Below are 18,569 nucleotides of genomic sequence, written 5' to 3' on the forward strand. Positions count from 1 at the left end.
ACAAAATACATTCGCCATATTCACTCTCATTCATCCTTTCCTTATACCCAACTCCCTCCCACACACAGCTTTTTTTGTTTGTTTGTTTGGCAGTACTGGGGTTTGAACTCAGGGCCTCACTCTTGCTAGGCAGGTGCTCTGCCACTTTAGCCATTCTACCAGTCCACACCCAACATTTCAAAACTTTTATTAAAGAACAATAAATCCAGATTCAGTTATGGTGGTGCATATCTGTAATCCCAGCACTTGGGAGTCCGAGGTGGGAGAATCTCTAGTTTGAGGCCAGTCCGGCCTTATGTAGGTGAGACTGTGTCTCAAAAACAAGTGTTGTGTGTATGTTTGCATATCTCCATACCCAGAAAAGTACATAAGCTTGAATATTTTTTATACTTATGTAGCCAGCATCTGTATCGGGAAAATTAACCATTATCTCCATGATCTCCCATATCTTTTTCAGTCATCCCCCTCTGTAAAGACAAGCACTGTTATTAGCAGAATATTTTTTGAAGCTTGGCAAACTAAAATTGATAGATCTGGTAGTGTAAATGGATTGATTATTCAGTAAATGAAAGTGGGATGACTAGCCATTTGTGGAAGAAGCTGACTTGTCCTCTCACTCCTGTACCAGATAAAAGTTCAGGTAGACCAAAATGTAAAACATAAACGGAATTGAACCTGTAATCACAGCTTACGAGAAAACACCCTATGAAAATAATTATGTGAAGTATTTAAAAAAATACATACATTCTAGTAAATTCAAAATAATTCCTAAGGCTACACTCTGATTATAATCAAATTTGTCATGGTTCAGGATGTAGCTCAGTGGTAGAACATTTGGCTCAGCCTGCTTGAGGCCCCTGGGTATGATCCCCAGCACTGCAAAGCAATAAGAGTCTGTCAGTAGGTAAATTTTATTCCAGCATTTACATTATTAGCATTGTAGAACAAACAAGGAGCCAGGTTTAGGGAATCTGAAGAATTGATAAGATTTTTATCTTTTTATTTATTGTCTCATTTTTTTTCTATTTAGATGAACTGTGTGTTGAAGCACTTTGTCGGATGGAACAAGCCAATTGTTCCTTTCAGGTTTTTGACAAACACCCAGGGATCTACTTGTTTTTGGTCCATCCCAATGAAATGGTGAGTATGCGTGTTAGGCAAGGGAAGGATGTGTTTTATTTTTGTACGTATCGCTAGCTTCAGTATTAATAGTGGCTTTTGGTGTGTATTTTTGATATTTTTAAAATTTTTGCTAAAATTTATTTGTATTTTAAAATTACTACACTTCACTACAAGGTGCTGCTGGTCAAAGAAGAGGGAATTCGAAAGGGTAGGGGATACTTCATGATGAGTAATGATTGAGCACAAAAACAGGAGGATAATTGGATTTTCTTTTACTGTGTCAGACTGAGCTAATAAAGGATTTTTTATATTTTTTTGCAGTACGGAGGTTTGAACTCAGGGCTTCACACTTGCTAGGCAGGACTCTGCTGCTTGAGCCATACCTCTAACCCTTTTTGCTCTGGTTATTCTGGAAATAGGGTCTTGCTTTTTGCTCAGGCCAGCCTGGACTTCGATCTTCTTATTTTATGCTAGCTGCCATTGCTGGGATGACAGTTTTTCTTTTTCCATTGAGATAGGTTCTCACAATGTTTTTTGCCGGGGCTGGCCTTGAATCCTGATCTCAGACACTTGGATAGTGTGGAATGATAGTAGTGCACCTCCCTGCCCAGCTACTGGTTGAGACACAGGGTGTTTCAAAGCTTTCTCCTGCACTGTCTTGGAGCCACCATCCTCCCGGTCTCAGTCTCCCAAGTGCCTCAGATTACAGGCATGAGCCACACTGTCTGGCTGAGAATGAAGGATTCTTGTTTCTTGTTTTCCTCACTTGCCTGCCCCACTCCAAACACAAGGAAATTTCCTTACCAGTTAACATATTTGAAAAAAAAAATATATATATATTTTTGCTAATAGATGAGATTAAAGAGTGAGGGTGGAGGTGGGCAGGCGGAACCAAGAAATTCTGAGAGGCTAGAAATGAAGAGGGACAAAAGTCAGAGTAATGGGAGGAACAGATGCAGAGAACAGCAGTGGAGCATTGAAGCCTGAACTAGATCTTCTGGCTAAGTGGTGAGGTCTCACCACCATGTAGTGAGGTAGACTATGCTGCAGGTCCCGTGCTCATGGCACTTAGAACTAAATTACTACATCAGGCACTAACCATGAAAAGCTACTCTGCCAAAATAAGGCAAGGTAAAAGGCCTTTTTTCCCCAGCAGAGAAAGAGCATGGTAATAGGATTTCCAGTTAAGATGGTGGTAAATTTCAGTTTCCTCTGTGCCAAACAACAGGGATAGGAAAATCCCTAAAGACAAAATTAAAAAGACGAGTCACATCACTCAGGAGGTAACTTTCTGTGGGCCAGCAGTGGAACAGAAGCACAAAGGAGTGAATTGGTAGAAACCTGTAGGCCCCCATGGCTGTAGGAACTGAGGGCTTCAGTTTGTGTAGGATCACAGGAATTAGGCGAGATGAAGAGCCAGGGCTATGGTCTGTGTCTAAAACAAGGGTGGGGCTCCTCTGCCTTTGATAGAAAGTACAAAAAAGTTGACTGGCTTGCTTATTTATTTAACTAGTCAGTATTGTGGTTTGAACTCAGGACCTCATGCTTGTTAAGGCAGGTGCCCTACTGCTTGAACCATGCTTCCAGGCCAGTTGACTGTTTTTTGTTTTTTGTTTTATTATTGGTGGGACTGGAGTTTGAACTTAGGTCTTCACACTTGCAAAGGAGGCAGTCTACCACTTGAGCCACGTCTCCAGTCTATTTTGGAGATGCGGTCTTGAGAACTATTTGTCTGGGTTGGCCTTGAACCATGATCCTTCCAATTAGCTAGAATTACAGGCGTGAGCCACTGGAGCTTGGCTTTGACTAGCTTTTTAAAAGCTGCATACCTGTAGAGGAAGCACTATAACACATACCTGAGGTAATCCACTTTATAAAGAGAAAAGGTTTATTTTGACACATGGTTTTGGAGATCTTGCTCAGAGATAATTGGCCATGTAGCTTTGGGCCTGTGGCATCACATCATGGAGGGAGTGTTGGCAGAGCAAAACCACTTACCTCATGGCCAAAGAGTCAGAGAGAGAGAAAAGAAGGGACTGCCTTTCCCACAGGTCCCTTTGGGGGCATACTGCTAGTGGCCTGAATACTTCCCATCAGTGAGAGGTTGATGAAAAAATTGATTTAGTCAGTCAGTGGAACACCATGTAGCAGTTAAACTTAAGAGCTTGAAACAAAATGTGTTACAGTGCTTCCTCTATAGGTATGCAGCTTTTACAAAGCTAGTCAAGGCCAAGTGCCAATGGTTCATGCCTGTAATTCTAGCTACTTGGGAGGATCATGGTTCGAGATCAACCCAGGTGAATCTAGTAATAAAGTACCTAAAGATTACATATAGGAAGAAACACTTTTCATGAAGTTAGCCAAGCAAAATGTATGCTCTTTTAGGAATACATGTAGATGTTAGGCAAACAAGAAAGCAAGCAACAAAGAGCATAGGATTCAAGGTAATGGTCACCTTAGCTTGGGAGGCCAGGGAGACTGGGAGTAATGGGCAACCATCTAGTCGGACATATGTTAGGATAAAGGGGAGTTGAGTGATGTTTGTTGTATTATTAGTAAATACAAATTTAAAAGTGGTTGATGCATGGACCAAAGGTGAAATTGTGTTATGAATGAAGGGTTGTGGCATTCTGAGGTCTTCTCCCCATGTCCCAAAAAAGTCAGCAAGGCTTCATTTCTGAAACTCTCATAGCCATATGAACTGAAAAATGTTCTTGCTGGAAAATACCTTCAAATACCAGATGAATCTTCTGTGCTTATCCACAAAGGCAAGAAAGTAATGAACCCAAAACACATAGGGTACTGAAAATCAGAGTGAAAAGAGGACAAGGAAGCCACGGCAGTCCTGACAGTGTTAGGCAAAGTTCCCAAATTTGGAGTCTAACAGATAATAACAAAGGCTAGGGTATGGAGTTAGAATAGAGAACCTACCATAAAACTGAGACCTTGAAAGGGTTACACCCTCAGTAAAGGTGTAGTGAAAGTGCCAGACCTGGGGTCTGGCATGATGGCACACACCTGTAATCCCACTTACTCAGGAGGCAGAGATAAGAAGGCTTGACATTCAAGCCCAACCCAAGCAAAAAGTTAGGGGGACCCCATTTTAGCAAATAAGTTGGGTGTGGTGGTTTGTGCCTGTCATCCCAGCTACATGGGAGGCACAGGTAGGAGGATTGCCACCCAAGGCCAGCTCCAGCCAAATATGTGAGACTCTATCCAAAAAACAAGTAAAAGAAAAAAAGACTGAGAACATGGCTCAAATGGTAGAGCCCTATCCTAGTATACTCAAGGCCATGAATTCAAACCCTTAGTACTGCCAAAGAAAATAAAATTATTCACAACTGAAGGTTGATAATAGAACTTTTTCTGTCTGCACAGGAGGAAAAAAAAAAGGCCTCCCCTGAACATTTCTAATGACAGGCCTTCATTCGTGTTAGAAGTTTGTGTTTGCCCTGCTTACCTGATACTTTTTTCTAGGGCACCCCACAGAAACCATTGCACATCCTCTCCAGAGCCCCAACTGAGTTCCTGTCAGGTTCCCACACATTTGTCCCAGGTGAAGTTGCCAAAATTACCAAAAAAAGACTCCATTGTGAGTAAGAGTGGAGATAACAATAAGCAGCTATGTCCAATATCTTGAATTCCGGTAGCAGAATTACTAGATAATACAAGATATATTGTTGTATATACAGTAAATATGTTACACAAGAGGGACTTGAAGAGCACCTGTCTAGCAAGTGTGAGGCCCTGAGTTTAAACCCCAGTACTGCCAGAACAAAAAAGAGGGACTTGAAAATCCATTGTCACAAGATGAGACATATTTTTAAAAATATTCAAAAAGAAGAGCTAGAAATGGAAAGAACACTCCAATAAAAAAGTTCTTTGGGTTCAATGACCTCTTAGGCTAAGGAGAATTAACATACTGAGCAGATAGTTGAACAGGTTACTTAGAATGCACTTCAGATAGCCAAAGCATGAAGTGAAAACAATGTCAAGAGACAGGATGCAGTCTGAAGGACTCACATTGTCTTACCCTGCACTGCAGAAGGAAGGAAGAGGGCAAGTGGTGAACCAGTAGTAATGGTGGGAGACTTTCAAAACTTGTTGAAAGACATGAATAAGAATGTGTAAACAGATTTTTGAGGCAGAGAAACAGAAGGAAAAAAACACCTGTGTACACAGTGGTAATACTTCTGTTTAAGACTAGTTCTTAAAGGAGTCAGAAAGGACTACCTATGAAGGAGCTGCAGTTAGCCTACCTTGTTATATTCTCAACCACAAAATTAAAACCCAGAAGATAGTGGCACAGTATATTCAAGGGGCTTTAAAAAAATAATCTCCAAGCATGCATTCTAAGGAAAAAGGGTGAAGTAAAGAAAGACCTTTCAAACAACTGCAATCTTCATACATTATAAATATCACCCTTTGATGATGTTTTGATGTTTTGAGGTATTGTTGGGTAATGGCTTTTAGTTATGTTTATTTAGGCTTAGTATATTTACCGTAAAGTTTTGAGTACTTTCCAGATGTTGGCTCATTTAAACTTTATGATAACTCTGTGATGTATAATGCCCACATTTTATAGCTGAGGGAGTGGAATCAAGAGACTTGGGATACATATGTGACAGGCTGGCTCCAAAATCCCTGCACTTACAAAAAACTACTCAGAAATACTTCTAAACTCACAGCAATAAAAATACTAGAAAACACCTGTGTACCCTTTGCCCATATTCACCAGAAGTACCATTTCATTCCATTTGCTTTATTGTTTGCTTTCAATTAGATGTATACTGTCACCCAAGTCTTTTGAGAGTAAGTTGCATTTGTCATGGGCCTTTACACCTAATACTTCATTTTGTATTTCCAAAGAGTAAGGATACTCTCTTTCGTAAATACAGTATCAGCCTCAGTGAATTGACTGTGGAAGAATACTGCCCATTTTCCAGTTTCGTCACAGTCATTAATGTCTATCACTAGTGATTTCCCCTGTATTCCAGCCTTTAGATCATGATCACGCCTTCAGTTTAGTTTTCAAGCTGTTTGCCATAGTTTCCCCTTTAATCTGGAAATTTTTTTTTGTAGTACTGGGGTTTGAACTAGGGCCTGGTTCTTGCAAGGCAGGGGACTCTACCACTTGAGCCTCCCCACCACTGGCATTTTTTGCTTTATTTTTCAGGTGGGATCTTGTGTTTTTACCTGGGCCAGCCTTAGACTCTGATCCTCCTACCTACAGCTTCCCTCACAGTTGGGACCATTGGCAGGAACTACCATGCCTGGCTAATTGATTGCGATAGGTCTTGCTAACATTTTTTTTTAAACCTGAGCCGTCCTCAAATTGTGATCCTCCTGATCTCTACCTCTAAAGTAGTTGGAATTACAGATGTGAGCCACTGTTCTTGGCCTACAACAGTGGCATTTCTGAAGAAAACAGTGTTCATGCCTCTGCCTCTTTTAAAATTAGTGTGCTGCTCATTTTGGATTTGTCATTTCTTTGTGGGTAGGCGCAGGTTGTACTTTCTCCTATGGAGTACTGCAGGAGATACTCTATCCTTCTCAGAGTGTCATGCATAAACCATACCCTTTGCCCCTCACAATAATGTTAGTTGCCCATCTGGTCAAGATGTTTTCCAAGTTCTCCACTAACTCCAAGGTGCTTTAGACCATGCCGTTCACCACAGTTTCCTAAGTTTAGCATTCACTGGTGCTTCTCTAGCTTACAGTTGTCACTGGTAGTGATTTCACTGCTTTCAAGAGCTTTTCTGCTCTCTCTCTGTAGAGAGTTGTCATTGGCATTTGAACTTCAGGTTCCTGTTTGTGTGGTTCCCCCCTGTAGTTTATAATCCATCACTTACATTGGCATATCTGTTAGTTCTGTTTTTCAAACTTTTTGACTATAACCTCTAGTAAAAGTATTTAGTTGAGTACACAGATGTGTCTGGGTGCATGTCACAAGGTATTTCAGAAAACAATGCTGTTACTACAAAGGATACAGTCTGGTGTTTTGGTGGTCTATTTTAGATTTTTAAAGGCTGGTTGTGATCACTGAATTTTATTGATAGCCTCTCACAAATTTAAAATCACTTCTGTATTACACTGCCTTTTCGAAGTAACTTTGATTTATTTTTGTGATTCCTTTTTTCATAAACATTCTATTATGCGGAATTACAGACATACAACAGGAGAGAGAAGGGTATAACGAATACCCCTCCCCATGTATCTATCAGCTACATCAGTTATTAGTATTTGGTCAACCTCATATTCCCTTTGGATTAGTTTAGACCAAATCTTAAATATCAAAGCATTTTTTTGAAGAATTCAGATAGAAATTATTAATTTACTGGGCAGTAAAGTAAGAAAAATCATAATTTACATTTTTTAAGTATTTGTTCCTTTTATTTTTACAAATATTTTTATTAGTATATATTAGTTGTACAGGGGTTTCATTGCGACAGTATTAGAACATTTTCTCTATAAAATATTTAAATACACATGCTTCTAAAAGATAAGAGTTTTTTTAAAATACCATTTTCACACCTGACACAGTAATTCCTTAGTATTTCCTGTCAATGTTTAAATGAATGGAAATCATTGTTTCATTATAGAATAACTCCTTTAGTTGAAATCAGTATTAAATAAATTACACACATTGCATTCATGTATTGTGCCTTAAAATACATAGATTCAGTTTTTTTATCCATGTTGTCGCTGTATTGTAGCATTGTTAGCTGATTGAACGTGTTATGTTACTCATTTAGGTTCGGCGTTGGGCTATCCTGACTGCAAGAAACTTGGGAAAAGTGGACAGAGATGATTATTACGACTTACAGGAGGTTTTAACCTGCCTTTTTAAAGTCATTGAGTTGGGGCTTCTAGAAAGTCCAGACATTTATACTTCTTCTGTCCTCAAAAAGGGAAAACTGATTCTTCTGCCTTCACACATGTATGACACTACCAACTATAAAAACTATTGGTTAGGTGAGTATTATTCCTAATTAGGATATTCTTGAGTGTCCTGTGCCATGAGTGTCCTGAAAAAGAAATGACTGCTTTTGGTGATCTGTTCCAAATTGCTAAATCCAGAATTTCATGTTCCCTGGTTTTTGTTCTGTCGTTATATTGGCTTAATCATTATATATCTTATTTAGTAATAAGCTCTATAGTAATTTATCCTCGAAACCTGTAGAAGTATATCTTCAAGCATGGCAAGTGAATCCTTTGTTTAAAGTAATACTAGAATAACAAAACATCAGTATAGTAGTGACTTTAAGTTGGGTTTGATTATTGATAACTTCTTTTTAATGTGTAAAGTATTCCCAGGTAGAAAGAGACATTAGCATTGTTTGGTTTATAAGTTCTATACTGACTCAAGATAGTTAGTTGTGCCCTACTTCATCAGTTTCAGTTCAAGTGTCAAAGTAGACTTTAGTTTTTGTACTTCCTTAGTATATGACACATCTAAAAATTGAAGATATCATATACTTGGGGGAGATACAAGTTACGTGGTAGTTATCTTAGAAACTGTTTTCCCTTTTGCACTCAGAGTAGTCAAAATAGTACCTGGGAGGAGATAGGCACACGTCTCAGACTTTAAATGCTTGTGGAACTGAATTCTGTTTTGCTTCATCTTTCTGCCCTGTTTTCCTTTTGCCATTTACACCAGATATGGCATTGGAGCAGTTTATTTCATCAGAAAACTGTGAATAATCTTACAGGTATTTGCATGTTGCTGACCATTCTTGAGGAGCAAGCCATGGATTCGCTGTTGCTGGGCTCAGACAAACAAAATGATTTCATGTGTTCAATCCTTCACATGATGCAGAGGCAGTCAGATGGTAATGCACTTTACTTGCTTTAGGACTGTGATGATGCACTTCTAAAATGCTAGTCACTGTAAGAATTGGGGTATAATGTAGTGTAGAGAAAAGAAGTATTAACTATTTTATGGTTCGGGTCACACATTCAGAGTTTTAAATTGGAAAGGACATTTAGAGTTTAATTCAGCACCTTCATTTGATGGAGGAAGTAAGTAAACCCCAGGATTGCTGGTTACTTTTCCATGATGAAGCAGTTAGAATGAAAAGCAGAACCCTGGGAGAGCCATTTGTAAAGGTGTGGTAGTTAACACTGAGGAGTGCCTCCTCTGGCTTGCTGATTCATTGTCCCTTACTTCTCCAGGGTCACAGTGCCTAATGTAACAATGGCCAGCCACAGGCAGTTATTTAAATTAAAATTAAAGATTCTGTTTTTCAGTCCCATTAGCCATATTTCAGGGCTCAATAGCTCCATGTGCTTGGGGCGCCTGCATTAGACAGTACAGATCCAGACATTTCCATCATCACTGGGACAGTGCTAGAAAGTAAGACCTAAGCCAGGCATGGGGTGTTTGCCTAATCCCAGCACTCGGGTGGCTGAGGTAGGAGGAGTGGGAGTTTGAGGCCAGCCTAGGCCACATACAAGGTCCTGTCTCAAAAGACAAAACCAAGAATAAGGCCTAAAACTGGTGCTCATGTATTTTAATAGACCCTAACCTTCTATTGCTGGTGGTTGCAGCAAGCTACTCATGGAGAATCTGTGCTTAAATAAGTTTCAAATCTTTATGAAGAAGGAGTGATGGGTAAAGAAAGGGTGTGTCAAATCCTGTGAAAGCACAGTGAATGTATTTCCCCTCCTCCATGTTTCTTCAGGCAAGTTGACTGTGGGCATAAATTTGTGGGCGATTCTGAAAGAAATATATTAATATTACTGTTTTGTTGGCACATATTTTCTTGCTAGATTATTCCTGATTAAGGGTATTGCTAATTCATTTGCCAGCATTTATTGCACAAATTGCTCATTTCTTTCCCTGTGTCTTACTGCACTTACATGTCTGTCCTTTCTGTTAACCCAATTCAGCTACCTTCTTCAAAATGTGAGTCACCTCTTTAAAAAACTGTTTGTAATTCCCTTTACCTAACTACTTTCTTGCTTGAGGGTTTACTAAATACAAGGCACTGTATCGGTTGCTATGAAGGATATAAAAACATAAAAAGGTTTGCACAAATAACTGAGTGTTTGCCTATATGCACAAAACCCAGGGTTCGAGCTTTACTGCAAATGCAAAAGTAAAACACCCTGGGGTTTTAAGAGGTCTATAGGAAGTAAAGCTATAGGTTCTAGGGTGACTAAACATTATCAGTATCAGTGAGTTAAGCGCTTGTCTCCAAAAAGTACTGTAGGATAGTCCATGGCTGGGGAGGCAGGTAAGGTGGGCTTTCAAGGATGGATAGAATAGGACTTTGATAGGCAGTTCTAGTAGTGAAGGCATTCTATTGTTCCTTTTGGGAAAAGCCAGCAGTTTGTTTCTGTTTTAGATACTGTGTGGTTATGGGAATATGACAAAGCTGGAAGGATACAGTGCAGCAAGGTCTTGGAAGATGTTAAGGAGCCACCAAAGGTCTTTGAGTAGGGCAGTATCTTGCCATTGTATATTTGGTAGAGAAGAGGGAAAAGACTTGAGTAAGAGCTGTGAACAGCAGGAATTCTTTTTTCACAGTTGGATGAAAAGTAGGTAACAGACATGTTGATATGGATGAGATGCATAGTTGTCTTTTACCATTAGTCAAAAGGTTCAGTCCTTATGCTGCATAGAAAATGCAGGATATATGGCATAGAAAATTCAGACTCATGCTGAAGTAGAATTTCTTGTATCATGGGCCTCATCTCATGTAGGTCTGTGAATATCATCTCATTTTCTTTCCCTTTTTCCCTTTTTTTCTGTTGCTTGTTAGAGCTTAGGAATATAAAGTTCTGGGAAGGGTTGAGTTGTCGAGTAGGAAAGATTGTTTCAGGTGTGGCAAATAGGGTGAGAATGTTGTATTTACATTCTCCAGGACTGGAGGTGTGGCTCAAGTGGTAGGGTGCCTGCTTTGCAAGCCTAAAGCCCTGAGTTTAAACACCAGTCACACTAAAAAATAAAAACAAAACAAAAAAACCCCAATTTGTTCTCCATTAATTTTTTTTTTTTCTTGGCAGTACTAGAGTTTGAACTCAGGGCTTCTCACTTGCTGGGCAGGACTCTGCCACTTGAGCCATGTCTCCAGCCCTCCAATAAAAATTTTGTTACAGAGAGGTCATAGTATTTGAAAATTTGGAAAATTTACTAGCTTAAAAAAATGTCTCTAAAGGTTGGCATTACTGTACCTTAAATTATTTGCTGCTTTGCCTTCAGTGAACAGTGTTTAATTATCCATGTATTTTAGTATGTTTTTCTGATTGTTTTGTAACTCAGCATTTGCTGCATTGTATTTTAGATGATAGTATGGATCCTTTCTGGCCAGCGTTGCACTGTTTCATGGTGATTCTGGATCGGCTTGGATCTAAGGTCTGGGGTCAACTTATCGATCCTATTGAGGCATTTCAAACCATCATCAACAATGTGAGCTATAATAGAGAGATCCAAAATATACGGAACAGCTCTGTAAGGTTAGTTAATGTCAGGATTTAATCATCTCAGGTTGGGCATGGTGGTACACAGCTATAATCCCAGCACTTGAATGCTGAGGCAGGAGGATCAAAAGTTCCAGGCCAGCTGGAGCTACATTGTGAGACCTTTTTTGGGGGGGCAGTACTGGTGTTTGAACTCAGGGCCTTGTACTTGCTAGCTGGGCACTCTGTCACTTGAGCCACACCACCCAGTCCATGATACATGTTTAAAAAAATCTCTGAGGAAGTCTTTTGCAACTGACTTCACAAGGGGGCTTTTTCTTTCTTTCTTTCTGTTTTCTTTCTGCATTTCAGTAATTTCTATTTACTCTTAATATTTAAGGACCAAGTTAGAGCCGGAGCCATATTTGGATGATATGGTGACTTGCAGCCAGATTGTATACAATTACAATCCTGAAAAGACCAAAAAGGTATAAAACACTTTGAAAATGAAGATATTGCATAGACAGTGTTTCACATGATTAGTTGAAGGCTGATTGGCGGTGCATACCTCTGCTGAATCAGCTGCTGCGTAAAAGATCCGATTGAACAGCAGATGCGCTGTGCTTGGGGAGTGAGTTGTGACTTGTATGCACACTTAGAACATTTCTGAGCGCATTTAGGAAAGATGGCAAGTTTATAGGGTAGTGGGACAGATGATACAGCTAGTAATCAAAGCTAACTGATGACCAGGCTACCAAGACATGAAGGGATGTGGATTTGCCTTTTCATGAAACTTAAGTGTCAGAATTCAAATTATATTTTTTATTTCTTGGGGCTTTATATATATTAAGAAAAATATATAGTAGACCAAGATAGAAAAGTTGAGGGTTATGTTGCGTATTTTACAATTTGGGTATTAAACCTATCATGGTGCTTACTTACCTGACTGTTAAATATTTTTTTCATTGTAGGATTCAGGGTGGAGATCAGCCATTTGCCCAGATTACTGTCCTAACATGTATGAAGAAATGGAAACATTGGCCAATGTACTTCAGTCAGATATTGGTCAAGACATGCGTGTTCATAACAGCACATTTCTGTGGTTCATACCTTTTGTTCAGTCCCTCATGGATCTGAAGGATTTGGGTGTGGCTTACATAGTAGAAGTTATTCATCACTTGTACTCTGAAGTCAAAAATGTCCTCAACCAAACAGATGCTGTGTGTGACAAAGTCACTGAATTTTTTCTTCTAATTTTGGTGTCAGTGATTGAACTACATAGAAACAAGAAATGCTTGCATTTGCTGTGGGTTAGTTCCCAGCAGTGGGTGGAAGCAGTTGTGAAGTGTGCCAAGCTTCCTACCACTGCATTTGCACGGAGCTCTGAGAAATCATCTGGAAATTTCTCCAAAGGCACAGCAATGATTTCCTCACTGTCACTGCATTCAGTGCCATCTAACTCTGTACAGCTTGCTTGTGTGCAGCTAATTAGGAGTCTCCTCAAAGAAGGTTATCAGCTCGGTCAGCAAACACTTTGTAAGCGATTCTGGAATAAGCTTAACTTATTCCTCCGAGGAAATTTATCTCTAGGGTGGCAGTTGACTAATCAGGAAACCCATGAGTTGCAGACTTGTTTAAAACAAATTATTAAAAACATAAAATTCAAAGTACCTCAGTGTAGCCCTTTGGACTTGACTCCTTATAAAACCCCACCTGCATCTTTTAATGAAGAGAATGAACAAATAGAGAAGAAGTTTAAAAAAGACATGCTTTGTCTGGAAAATTGCAGCTCAACACTTTCTAAAGAACCAAAGAAAACAGAGACATACCAAGTGCAGGAGAGTACATTGACTAAAGGAGATAACATTGTAGAAGAAGAAGGTACCAAACAAAATTATGTAAAGGATTTGAATGCAGAACACCGTCTCTCAGCTGAGTTGAGCTTAAAGCGGAATAGTAAAGGCCTTTTTGCTAAAAGAGCTCAAGACCAGATTAAAATGAGTGCAGGAGAGCAGAAGTCTGTAAAAGAGAACTCTTCATGTACACCACAGAATTGTACTTCAAAAAATGGTTCCGAAAGGGGATGCGACAGAGGAGTAATAATATCAACATATTTATTGCCCAATTCTAGCACCGATTCTCTGGAAAAAGTGTCCACATCAAATGAGGATGATGTTGGTAAAACTTCAAAAGCAAAAACAAAGGCACAAAAAGATGAAATCTGTGCAAAGTTATCACATGTTATAAAGAAGCAAAACAGGAAAAGTACTTTGGTCAGTAATTTAGAGGAAAGTATGACTGTGTCTGACATTGAGAGCTCCTGTTCAAGGAAAGATACAGGAGGTCAGAAAGGGGATGGCTTTACACATGATCTGTCTTTAGACTCTAATGGTGTTCTGGATGATAAAAATGTAGAACAGAAGCCTCAAAGCAATTTGTTACTGAAAAGGAAGCAATTGAAGAATGAAGAGTTAGGTATTTTCTCAGCCTGTGAAAATAATTGTCAAATACAGGAATGTCATGTTGACAATAAAGGTCTGGTGTCGTTTACAGAAGTGACCAGTACTTTAGTGAAGCATATGTCTCCTTTTAAACATCCTGTGACTTTACTTGAATCAAGAGATAAGGACTTGACTAAGAGTACAGATCTGATTTCTTCTAATTTGGTGAGAGAACAGGCCCCTGGCATCAGTCCTAAGCCTGATATCTTAACAGATTCTCAGGTAGACAGAGACCTCCACAAATTATCTTTGATAGCCCAAGCCAGTGTTATTAAGTTTCCATCAGATTCAACTCAAAAAAGTTCATCTCAGCTACAAAGAAGAGATGGTAAAAGATCTTTCACAGCTAACCATAGCAATATTGTAGACACCTGCCATGGGCAAGTTATTGTTATTTCAGATTCTGACGACGATGATGATGAAAGAATTCCGGGTTTTGAGAAACACATTGAACAGGACAAAATGTGCATTGAGAAAGAATTTCCAGATCAGCCTGATTCAATGGTTAATACTGATGTAGAAAAGAAGCCTATAAAGGAAGAAAATACAAAGTCCCTTTTACAGTTTGAAGAATTGGATTCTCAGCTTTTTGAGTTTGAAAGTCCATCTGACGTGTTTTCAGCTTGGCAGAATCATAAAGTAGACAGCAAGAATTCAGTTGAAGAGGAGGAAAAAAGTTCGTGTGTGACTCATGTAGCTGATAGCACAAACAATAATTGGGGTTATGGTACAGATTATGTACCTGCAGAGGTTGTTAAAAACATAGAGGATATTGAAGAACGTGCAGAACCACACAGTAGTAGTGTTTCTGTTGAAGAGTTTTGTGACATTCCAGTAAAAAAACCTAGGAGAAAACAGTACGAAAAACCTATGGCTGAAGATCCTCAGAGGCCTTCATCATCTGTCAGAAATGAAGATCAGTCTGATAATGAGAGAGGGCGTACTGAAGATGCTGTAAAGCATGCAGGCACAGGAACTACAACTCCCATTTCAGGTGTTCAGAGAGCTGCTACGCTAAAGAAGTCTTCTCCAAAGCTTCGTACTTACTTGAAACCTGTTAGAAGAGTCCCAGTTTCCAAAACTAAGAAGATGCATTCAGATAATAAAAAAGGGCAGAGTAAAAGTTCAAGTTACCTAAGCTGTAGAATAACCCCTGCTGTTGTACCACCAAAAAAGTTTCGTCAGTGTCCTGAACCAACTTCAACAGTGGAGAAACTTGGTCTGAAAAAAGCTCCTCGAAAGGCTTTTGAGCTGTCCCAGCGGTCTTTAGAGTATGTGGCTCAATTACGCGATCATGGCAAAACTGTTGGAGTAGTTGATACCCCCAAAAAAGCTAAATTAATTTCTCCACAAACTCTTTCTGTCAGAAATAATAAGAAACTGTTGACAAGTCAGGATCTTCAGTTGCGAAGGCAGATGAAAACCAAATCACAAAAGAACAGACAAGAAGTGTTAGTTTATGAAAGTACAGAGGCTACAAGAGCAGGGCCACATGCAGTGCAGAATTCAGACGTCAGACCAGAACCTGATAGGCCATGTTATAAAGGAGCTGAGGTACTTGCCAACGGTAATGAAAAACAGTTAGTAAAAATCTTACCTTCTGAGTCAGAAACCATGAAAGCAAAATGTGATGCTTGTGTATTGAACCGGTGTGAATCTGGAGTGTTAAATGGAAGAATAACAACAAATGAAAACATTGTCTCAACTTCGGAGGACCCTTTAGGTGGAGGAGATGGAACAGGACATCGCATAGAAGTGGCAGCTCTCAACAAGGCAGAGCATGATTCCAGCAGTGATGCAGAGGATGACAACTTGTTTTTAACACAAAATGATCCTGCAGATATGGATTTATGTTCACAGATGGAAAATGATTATGATAAACTCATTGAAGTGATTCATGGGAAAGATACAGTTCAGGTAGAAGATTTTGTAAGTCGACCTCAGTTGGAGTCTTTGAGTGGCACAAAGTGTAAGTACAAAGACTGTGTTGAAACCTTAAAAACCCAGGGCGAGTACTGCTCAAGGCACTCAGAAACTAAAGTGTCAGATGAAGATGTGTTTCGTAAACCTGGCTTACCTCTTTCTGCAGTCAAGCCCTTGAGACCTTCCACTACTAAGATTTTTAGTTCAAGTAGTACTTCACGAATTGCTAATCTTTCCAAGTCTTTGGAAAACACTTCACTTCCATCAGCTCTAAAAAATAAAGCAACTGGGTTACATTCTATTTTGAAAGTGCCACAGCCCACTTCCATGGTGTCTCAGAAGCCAGTGGCTGAGGTGAAGAGCTTATGCAATGTTTTTAATTCTCAGACTCCAAATAATTCCAACAGGCAAGGTTTCAAACTTCCATTTGTTGAAAACAAACCTTTTTTATCTTCTTCTCCGGTAAATGTTCTGTGGACACCGCAGTTTATCTCTGACACCTTCATTAAAGAGGTCTTAAAATGGAAGTATGAAATGTTTGTGAACTTTAATCAGTGTGGGGCCCCGGCAAGTCTTTGTCAGTCCATCACAAGACCTGTGCCTGTCAGATTTCAAGATTGTGAAGAGTATTTTCATGTTTTCCTCCCTTTGATCATATTGAATACTTTCGAAACAGTAAGTATGCTTTAATTCTTTGCCTGTAGACTTTTCAAGTTGCTTCTTTCTTTTCTACCGAGTACTTAGAGGACAGTTAAAGTAACTGAACTGTTTGCTTGAGTTGTTGCTTTTTGATTTCATGTTGAACAGACATTTGTGCCAGACACAATTCTGGATGCTTGTGGTACAGTTCAGCCTTTGGCCCCTGGAGTTACAGGCCCCATTTAGGTTGCTGATGTGCCAAGTCCCTAGGTAGCACAGGAGGAAGTATTTGTTGATGTACAGGTAAGGGAACACTTCTTAGAGGAGATAGTCTCCCATCTTCGCTTTTTTTTTTTTTTTTTAAAGTGATTTAGAGAGTTACTATGGTTTTCTTGAGAAAGATAGCCAAGGGTAAATTACGTTGAATGACGACAGAGCAATAAATCTGAAATTTCTCTAAGATGGGTCTGTCTTCCCAATCTCTTACTAGTCATGAGAACTCTTTCTAGCTGCCTTCCCAACCCCAGATATCGTATTCTGTCTCTTATCTCGTTCTCCTTGACAGGGTAGCCAAATAAAATGCAGAGTTCCTAGTTAAAGTTACTGATTCCCAGTTAAATTTGAACCCCATATCTGGGTGTAGACTTAGCCCCTTGTGGACTGAGGCAGGAAGATCACTTGAGCCCAGGAGTTTGAGGCCACTTTAGGCTACATAGGGTGTCACTATCTCAAACAAACAAAACCCCAGAAACACAGAGAAGCAGCAAATAACTCTTAGTGTAAACATTGAACTGTATTTTAAAGGATATTTTTGGCATTAAATTAAGGCACTGGCATAAATTTTTTGCTTTTTCAAATTTCTTTAATAAATGAGTATGTGGTGAGAGAACACGGGCTTAATGTTGAGGTAAATATTCATGAATTGATTCACCTAATGCTGAGATACCATTACATGCCAAGTGTTCTTACAGATCAGGGAAGCAAAGTGATTGAGACAGATAAGGTCTCTGCCCTTGGTGACTGTTTCAGATCGAGACAAGGGTTCTAGTGTGATCTAGCGTAAAGGGGATAGATAGGGTACTTTAGATGGAAGGACAGACAGCCTCTCTGAGCACATGGTTTTTACTGAGACCAGAGGAAGAAGAGTAGGCTGTGGGAGCATATTCAGGCAGAGAGGAGTGCAGAGACACTGGTGTTGGGAGGCTTGGTGTGTTGGAGGAAAGGAGATGTAATGCTCAGTGCAGGTCTAGAAAAGATGATCAAGTGGCAAGATAGATGGCTTTTTATAGAGCTTGAGTCAGTGCATTTTTAAAATGTACATCATACTGGGCATGGTGGTTCATTTCATTCCTGTAATCTTAGCTACTTGGGAGGCAAAGATCAGAAAGATTGTGTTCAAAGTCAGCCTGGGCAAAATGTTCGAGAGACACCCCCCCCCCCATCTCAACAAATGGCTGGATGCAGTAACATGCGCCTGTTATCCCAGCCATGTGGGGAAGTATAAATAGAAGGATTGTGGTCCAGGCCAGCATAGGCATAAGGCAAGACCCTGTTAAAGGAACCAATGCAAAAAGGACTGGTGGAGTGGAGGGGCACAAGTGAATAGTGTTTTTGCCTAATAAGCACAAGTCCCTGAGTTCAACCCCCAGTTCTACCAAAAAAAATAAATAAATCACAAAACATGTTGAATCAATCATGTCACCTTATGCCCCAAAGTTTATCCATTTTTGTAAGGTCCTGTTCTTATTTCACACACATGGTATTTTCTATCAGCTAAGGTTATTAATAGTAGTCTTGAAAGTTACTTAGAAGTCTTCTCCCATCGTATCCTTCCCGTTTCCCCAGTTGGTTTTTCTTACTCATTTTAGTGTCAGTAGTTCTTTTTGTTAATTCCTTTTCTTCAGTTGGTTGAGTTCTGGTGGTCTACTCACATTTAAGAGCAGGAGACTAAAAAAGTAGATTGGAACATGATTCATAGTA

At 39.6% G+C, this 18,569-nt stretch overlaps 1 protein-coding gene across 10 annotated transcripts in view; it reads left to right on the top strand.

Moving 5' to 3' along the window:
- Window positions 1-18,569, top strand: part of Setx (senataxin) — a 69,580-nt gene that overhangs the window by 13,011 nt on the left and 38,000 nt on the right. For all 10 annotated transcript variants that reach the window (XM_074052940.1, XM_074052941.1, XM_074052935.1 and 7 more), the window contains 6 exons: window positions 1,031-1,140; window positions 7,878-8,097; window positions 8,835-8,954; window positions 11,412-11,583; window positions 11,927-12,014; window positions 12,498-16,625. In XM_074052940.1, the coding sequence (XP_073909041.1) occupies window positions 1,031-1,140; window positions 7,878-8,097; window positions 8,835-8,954; window positions 11,412-11,583; window positions 11,927-12,014; window positions 12,498-16,625 (4,838 nt within the window). The remainder of the gene's footprint in view (window positions 1-1,030; window positions 1,141-7,877; window positions 8,098-8,834; window positions 8,955-11,411; window positions 11,584-11,926; window positions 12,015-12,497; window positions 16,626-18,569) is intronic.

The sequence above is a fragment of the Castor canadensis genome, chromosome 13, assembly GCF_047511655.1.
Source record: "Castor canadensis chromosome 13, mCasCan1.hap1v2, whole genome shotgun sequence".
Lineage (NCBI taxonomy): Eukaryota > Metazoa > Chordata > Mammalia > Rodentia > Castoridae > Castor > Castor canadensis.